Source organism: Microtus ochrogaster, chromosome 8 (assembly GCF_000317375.1).
Source record: "Microtus ochrogaster isolate Prairie Vole_2 chromosome 8, MicOch1.0, whole genome shotgun sequence".
Lineage (NCBI taxonomy): Eukaryota > Metazoa > Chordata > Mammalia > Rodentia > Cricetidae > Microtus > Microtus ochrogaster.
In genome coordinates, this window is record NC_022015.1 from 11,945,654 (window position 1) to 11,954,350 (window position 8,697).

At 36.4% G+C, this 8,697-nt stretch overlaps 1 protein-coding gene across 1 annotated transcript; it reads right to left on the reverse strand.

Moving 5' to 3' along the window:
- Positions 1–887: 887 nt before the first annotated feature.
- Positions 888–1,853, reverse strand: LOC102001819 (olfactory receptor 10T2-like). The gene has a single exon (XM_005351091.2). It carries the CDS (start codon positions 1,851–1,853, stop codon positions 888–890), a length of 966 nt encoding a protein of 321 aa, XP_005351148.1.
- Between the last annotated feature and the right edge of the window lie 6,844 nt (positions 1,854–8,697).

The window sequence follows — 8,697 nt, forward strand, 5'->3', positions numbered from 1 at the left end:
TCAGATTGTAGCTTCAAACAGTACCTTTTATCTCTGTAGGTTTCATGAATTAAGTGTTGCTTATAGTTATGTGTGTAATGACTTAATTTTAGTGACATAAAAATTGTCATGATTTAGTTGTTTGGTATAATGTTATGGTAAAATACATATTTATTTTGGAATCACTTTCATCAGCTTTCTTATTTTTTAAAAAAATTCAAACCTTTTCCCTATGCTTGAATAAAGTTCAGCAGAATATTTTCTTAAAATTCTTTGCTATTTCTCTGCATTGTGGTTATTTCTTCAAGTCAATTCTAAACATGTGGGCTTGCCATGCTTCTTTTGAATGTAATTTTATTCTTACTTTCCTTCTGTTTGTTTGTTTATTTCTCTCTCTTACTGTTTGTTTAAATATATTTCTTGTTAAAAGGCAAATGTTATGAAAACATGGACTTTTTAAATGAGCTTTTAAAAAAATTCATGCTATATGCTCTCTCTATATATATGAATGTAAATATGTAAAAATATTCTAATATTTTAAATTCTAATCTTGTTTCTTAATTGCTCCTTTTATTTTTTGAGATTATAATTACATCATTTCTTGCTACCCTACCCTTCCTCTGAACTCTTCCATGTATCCTTCATTGCTTTCTTTCAAGTTTATAGCCTCTTTTTACATTAATTGTTGTTACATACATGAATATTTCTAAATACGTAAATCCAATTTGCTCATTTGTATTTGTATTCATATGTATGTTTTCATGGTTGCCTACTGGCTTTGTAGTAAGATAAATATGAGACTAAAATTTATCAGGCAATTGGGCACTTCCATTTCTTTGGGCACTGTTATTATTTTATTGAAAGTACTCCACTTTTTCACATTAATTTAACAAAATCATTTCATCTTTTCAAGTGTTCCGAGCTCTTTTATTTAACATTTGAGGGAAGCCCTTAATTACATGACCCAGTATTTTTCTTAGGGCTGTCTGCATGTCTTTGTTCCTTAAACTGTAAATGATGGGGTTGAGCAGAGGTGTCAGAACAGTGTATGTCACTGCCATCAGTGTGTCATCTCTGAAGGTGTCACCATTCTTGGGTCTCAGATAGACAAAGCAAGCAAACCCATAATGTATGAACACCACGGTGAAGTGGGAGGAGCAAGTTGAAAAGGTCTTATACCTTCCCTTAGCAGAGGGCATCTTCACAACTATGGACACAATGAAGACATAAGAAACCATGATCAAAATAAAGCTGCCCACCAGCACAAACACAGTTAATGCAAAGAGAATCATTTTCTGAAGAAAAGTGCAGTTACAGGCAAGGGCAACCACAGGTGCAATGTCACAAAAAAAGTGCTGAATGATGTTGGAGTTACAAAAAGACAAGTTGAATATTGTGATGACAATGCACAGAGAAACTGCGAAGCCAACCACCCCAGAGGCCATGATGAGCTGGAAGCAGATCTTCTGAGTCATCAGGATTGGATAATGCAGGGGGTTGTGAATGGCGGTGTAACGGTCATAGGACATGGCAGACAAGATGAAGCAGTTGTTGGCTGCCAATCCAAAGAAGAAAAACATCTGTGTGGCACACTCATGGAGAGAAATGTCCTTGTTCTCTGATAGCAAGTCCACCAACAATCGGGGTAAGATCACCATAGTGGTGCAGGTTTCTGAAAAGGACAGGGCAAAGAGGAAAAAGTACATAGGGGTATGAAGGTTGTGGTTGAGCTTGATGGCCACCATGATGGATGCATTTGCTAGGAGGATGGTCACATGGGAGAGGAGAATCACAATAAAGAGTAGATGCTGCAGTTCTGGAAAACTGGAAAATCCCCACAGAAGGAACATGGTCACTGTGGTGTAATTGCCCATCCTCCTGGTGGTAGCTATTTTGCCCTGGAGGTTAATAAGTACTTGTTGTCAAGGTTGAGATAAATGCCTAAGTGCTCACATCAGCTGGTCTTCAATCAAGGGTTCCAGTTCACTGGTCAAGGAAGGTTCTAAAGCAAGAGCCTGTAGAGGGTGAATTAAATACCTGTGACTGCATTCAGTGTCAGAAGCTAACATTGCAAGGAGAGTGATTTTTAAGTCATGAATTTGTAAATTATGTGTAGTTTTAAACATTGTATGACAGACCCTCCACTTTTCCTTACCTTACCTCTTTCTCCTTGTCAGTCAAAACTTCAGAAGAGAAGACAGTATTTAGAGAGTGCTCGTGTTCTTATCCACCGAATACAAGAATAACATCTGTGAAGTGTGCTTGTATGATTTGTCTAAACCTGGTAACATGGGACTTTCCAGTATTGACTCTACAATCAAATGAGGTGTAGGAAAATTATCTGCAGATTTATAAATATTTTTTAAAACCATCTTATGTTCCATGGGATGCCAGAATACAGTGACTGTGTGTTTGAAGTTGTACCAATGAGCAAATCTGATAAATAAATTTACCACATTGAAATATAGATGAGTCTTCTCTATATCAGTAAAATATGGCTGAGGGCTTGGAATAACTGTCTCTGAAATAGCTGTATCATTGGGTTGTAAAGAATCTCTTTCTAGTGGTTTATTTGTAATGTGATCATGATGTCCTGGTTCATTTTTGAGTTTTTAAGAAAATTTGCAAGATATTTTATGACTTATTTTTTTGTGGTGAAGATTGCTTTAAATGCAGGTTTGATAAAAATTAGCTCGTGTTCTTCAGGCTATTTCCCCTGTTTCCATTAGTTTTTGAAATAGCCACATTGCATGAAATGACTGAGCAAAAGGAACAAAAAAGAATATTTTTATACAACATAGGGTATAATTACAGGAAAGTGTTAGGGAGAAAAAAAAGGCAATGGGAAAACATGTATGGGACATGGGGTTAGGGTAAAAGGGGTTCACTGGGTGGTCTTCTGAAAGAACCCACAAAACTGAGAGATCACAAGTGACAATATATTTTTAAGTGGAACATGTTAACATGAAACTGTAATCCCGTTTACTCCAAAATCTGAGATGGGGGAGTTCTTCAGTCTGAGAATTCACAGTCAGCTTGGGCAAATTTATAAAAAGGAAAACAGAAAAGAAAGAAAACAAAAAGAAAATTATTTTTAAATATCTGTTATATCCTGAATTTTCAAAAATAAAATTTAAATGAGGCACTCCAATAATCAGTATTTTCTTATCTCTAGAATTAGTGAATTATTCAGACTGTATATTAGATATAATTTCCTCATTTAGCTTCCCCAACCATTGTGTATGGTATTTCAACCCTGATAACACAGAAATTGAAACCAAGACATAGGTTGCATACTAAAATATCAAAATTGGGTGCACTGATTCCAACAATAGTTTAATACCTATGAGTTGTCAGTCCTTCGTTTGGTGAGAAAAAATATTATGGAATGCCATTTCAATCAGTTACCCTGCCTATGACAGAGAAAGATACCATTAGATAAATAACTCAAAGTGATGGAAGAATATACTACCATTTACTATGGAGTCAAGCATTCCCTTCTTATGGAGTCCACACTCATGTTGTCATGGAATATGGTTAGCTGCTCACCAATTAAAAGCCTGGAAGAAAGTATGCCAGACATTTAAAAAAAACAGTAAAAATCCTCGTCATTGAAAAGAGCTGCTCATTGCTCATATTCAAGGAATACCATGAACTCCATGTAATTGGGTTGTACCCTCTTGAACAGCTTCTGAGAGTAACAGTATTGTGGTCATGCTTGAGGTAAGAGTGCAGTAGCGTAATTTGGGAAGGCAGTATAATTTGCTATGGATGGATATGGTGTTCACACACAGGTGATGTTCCTCTAGACAGAGAAGATGTCTGCAAATACTAAGGTCATAGAGTGACACTCAAGAGAATGCCCCCATAATCTCACAAGAACCCTCTTTCTTTGGGGCAATATCCTGATGTCCATCAAACCCGTCTTTTTCTGTCCTTGCTCCTCTTACTTGCCCTACTCTTCCCTCTCCTCATTCTTCATTAGCTCTTAAACCATAGCCTTTTCTTCCAATCCAATTCAAACATTGTCTATTTAAAAAGCATACTGAACATGGCAAATAATGAGGACTGATGAGAAGCTAAGGACAATGGCACGGGGTTTTGATCCTACTTAATGTGCTGGCTTTGCGGGAGCCTAGCCAGTTTGGATGTTCACCTTCCTAAATATAGACGGAGGGGGGAGGACCTAGGACTTACCACAGGGCAGGGAACCCTGACTGCCCATTGAACTGGAGAGGGAGGGGGAGAGGAGTGGGGGGAGGGGGAGAAGGGTTGGAGGGGGGAGAAGGGTGGGGGGAGAGGGAGGGAAATGGGAGGCTGGGAGGAGGGGGAAACTTGTTTTTTTTTCCTTTTCTCAATAAAAAATAAATAAATAAATTAAAAAAAAGCATACTAATCACTGTAACCGAGTTAATCAAGTTTTCTACATTGACATCTGATTTTATTATGATGACATCGTACATGATCAGTTCCTACAAGAATCATGGCAGAGTAAGACTTTATCATTTTTTATCTTCTCCCTGATGTCAACAGGACAGCAAGCTAAAATATCCTGAAATGGACAGAAAGAGGGATGCAGAAAAAGTCTCGTTTTCTAAGTAGGCATGGAGGTCAGAGAATCAATGAGAAAGCCCAGAGTGTCTGGGAAACAGTTCTTAAGTGGCTGAGCTAAAGATATGGGTTCATACAGCACAGGCTCCTGTGCTCTGATGACAGGTGGCGCGAGAAACACATGGCCAGGATAAAAAAAAAAGATAATTTGCCTAAGAATAAAGACATTATAGTCATTCAGCTCATTTCTTCTAATACTGCACATGTGACTTTTTAAAATGTGCCTAAAGAAGTACTTATTCTCTTACATAGCAGTCTCCTTTTCAGTTACCTTAATGCAAGTAAATTAATAAATATTATGAAAAAACAAAAGGAACAGCCAATAATGGAAATGGGCTAGTGATCTGAGGAAAGAATAAGAGTACAAATGCTTTGGAAAGTTCCAGAATTCGTTCACAGCACCTATATGAGTGGCTCACAGCCACCTATAGCTCCAGCTCCAGGAGATCTGACTCCTTCTGGCCTCCACCAGCACCTCTACTCCTGTGCACAAATACAAAAATTTTAAATCTGAAAATCATTATTTAAATCTGAGAGATATTATTTTGGCACAGTTTGTGATAGACCAATTCTGCAGTTGGAAAGGGAAATGATTAATCTTCATTCCCCAAAGCCCTAGCCCCAGTTTTTTTCAGACCCCACTTTTGCAGTGAAATCTAGAAGAGTTGATATGACATATTTATTTGAAACAGCAAGGACACCTACAGGGATTTTACCCTTATTCTTCACTTTAAGTTATTTTGGCCTTCAGCATTTGAAAACTCAAGGGTGCTGTTACCCAGTGGACTGAAAAGCGGTGTTTGAAGTCTTGGTCAGGTTAGGACTATTGCCCACCAGAATGTGCTGCTGAATGTTCCCGGCAGGTACAACTAATTCCTCATTATTGAGTGAATTTCTGTACTAAAATATAGTGACTATTTGTTATCAATTTTTGGGAAAGAACACTTAGCTTTCTTTAAGCCTAATTTGACTTCAAATGATGCATAACAGTTACTGATATTTTAATAGTCTGGAAAATTAAGGCTATGTTTTATTGAGTTAAAGGTGGTAGAAAATATAACAAAATATAGAGATCCATGGATTTTGTTTTATTATTTTTTATCTGGAGTTGGATTTCCAGGTTTCTCATATATATATATTTCCTTTAATTGAACCATAAAAATGCTTGTTGAGCTTATCAATTATAATCACACAGTGATGAGATAAAAATGATCACAATGAATGAGTAGCGAAATGACAAACAATAAAACACAGGGAGATGTCAGCTGCCCATGATTTATAGTACAACTAAACCATAGATGGAACAATGAAAATAGAAGAATCATTTCATTCATAAATATACACAAATACATTTTCAAATACACATATATCCATATGAACTTGATCATTATATATTTAGGTGTATTTAAAACTGTATTTTCATATTTATATTTAATCATTTCTGCTAATTCTTTTGATACCATGAGATTTGACATTAAACATGCAGATTCATTAGAATCTGTTTTTATGGAATAATGAATTTAGCAAATGCAAAAAAGACATATTTAAATCCAAGTTCTTCCATTATAAACAAGCAAGTAATTTATATCCCTTAAACTATTTTACTCTTTGAAATTACACATCCTTTTGGCCCAAAGAGGACTATGAGACAATAAGTATTAAACGCTTGCTAATTGCATTGACTAAGATATCATATGACCTACAGACAACTTTTCCTTGCCAGTGCTTATATATACTTTCATGCCCACAAAATATTTGTTTTATTGTGCTAGATGCTGCTGATCTGCTCAAGTAGATATTCACAGCTTACTCCAATATAGTCTGGAGTTTCAAATTTTATTTTTCCTTCTCAGTTTATAATTTTCCAGGATCCTCTCATTATCTATCTGTCAGCTAGATATACCATAAGTAGGAAAACCACAACATCCTCCCTTCCAGCCCAGTTGTACCCTTATTACCCTTAGCATATTCTCCTTATTAACACCCACAGTGACCTGGCTATTAGCGGATGCTGAAAATAAATGTTCATGGCAAATATAAAATCAAATTAAAATCCCACCTCAAACCAAGGAAGGATAATATCCAATCTTTTTAAAATAGGACGGTAGCTATATGTTAGACCTTACAAGTGATGCAGTTTTATGTAGTCCTTTCTGTAATGTCATTTAGAAAAAAATTTTAAGTCATTTTCCCCTGTGCATGTCTGTGGTGAGATCCCTTCTACCTGAAACTGAATTCTTTTTTGACAGCAGGGCAATGTCTTTTCAGCTCCTGTGGCTGGAGCTAAGGTTGGTGCACCCATAATGAGATCCACAGGTCACCTGAGACCATTACCCCTTGCATCACTAAGGGCTTTCTGTCCCCAGCAGAAGAACTGTACCCTGTGGACTTATAATTCTTTCTGATGTCCAGTTTGAATTCTTTTTTTTGCTTTGTTCTGTCAACCAAAAAATAGTAAAATAATTGAAATTCAACTTGTTGAAATAAGTTTGAAAATAAGTTAGTTTCTAGTACCAGTCTATATGTTTCTGAAAATTCACCAAAGCTCGAGAGTCTTAGGTCTTGTGTAGATGTCTAGGAAAAGTTCTCACCCGGTAAAGTTATAGCCTGAGAATTCAGGTAGAAGGAAGCTAGAAAAGAAAAAGAACATAAGGAGAGCATGGCTGTCGTGACAGGTCTTTCATGAGGCAACTCTTAGGGAAAAACCTTTTTAAAACAGAAAACCCACTGTCATCAACTATTACTCATTGATTCATAAGTCTTGTAATGAACTATTGTGACAGTTTTTAAGCATAAAGTCACAGTGCAGCAATTACACTGAAGATGTTAGTATATTTACTTCTTAAATTTTACTCCGTGATGGTGCACAATGTACTACTCCAGTTCTGAATGAATTTAAACAATTATAACATATTCATAGATAATAAGACTCAGAAGAGATAAGAGACATGTTCACTTTCTTGTATTAGTATTGATGCTAGTTGGTGTTTGAAATCTGAAATGAATATTTAGCCTTTCTGCAGAGGTATGAGGTGTTGATTCCACAAGTGAACATCCATGAGAGTCTAGTGATGCCATAAAGTCTTTTTATTTTCCTCTTACTTTTACTGGATATCTGTATGTAGAACACACTAGATACACTGAACCTTATAGAAGAGAAATTGGGAGATACCCTTGACTTCATTGGCACAAAAGACGACTTTCTGAACAGAGCATCAAAGGCACAGGCATATTATCAACAATAAATGAATGGGACCTCATGAAACTGAAAAGCGTCACAAAGGACACAATGATTTGGACAAATCAGCAAGCCTACAGAATAGTAAAAGATTTTTACCAATTCCACATCCATTAGAGAACAAATCCAGAATATATAAAGAACTAAGATATTACAAAGCCAAATAATCCGGTTTTAAAATGGGGTTCAGATCTAAACAGAGAATGCTTAATAAAAAAAACTCAAATGACTGTGAAACACTTGACAAAATGTTCAACATCCATAGCCATCAAGGGAATGCAAATCAAAAATACTTTGAGTTTCCATTTTACACCTGTCAGAGAGATAAGTCAATAACATAAGTAATAGCTCATAGTGGGGAGGATGTGGAGCAAAGTGAGCTCCATTCACTGCTGGTGGGAGTGCAAACTTTTACACCCATTATGGAAATCAATACGGTGATTCCTCAAAATGATGGGAATCAATCTACCTTAAAAGGCAGTGATACCACTTTTGAGAATATATCCAAAAGACACTTCACTTCATCCTATCACAAGGAAACTTGCTCGAACAAGTTTATTGCTACTTGTGGTGGTTTGAATAGGATATGTGATGTGTTTAACTAATTATTCACTACCAATAAAATATTGGGAATCAGATATTAGATTAAGAACCTGAAAGATCAGAGAAGCAACTAATCAACCACCAGTAACTTCCTATTTTTTCTATTCCTTCCTCCAAAAGAACGGAGATTCTCTCTAAGTTCCACCTTACTACTAGGTCCTCCCCGCTCCGTCCATATATAGGAAGGTGGACATCCAAACTGGCTAGGCTCCCACAAAGCCAGCACATTAAGTAGGATCAAAACCCCGTGCCATTGTCCTTGGCTT

What these genes read in the sequence shown, in the direction of transcription:
- LOC102001819 (XM_005351091.2), bottom strand. Translation starts at nt 1,853, where the DNA reads ATGGGCAATTACACCACAGTGACCATGTTCCTTCTGTGGGGATTTTCC.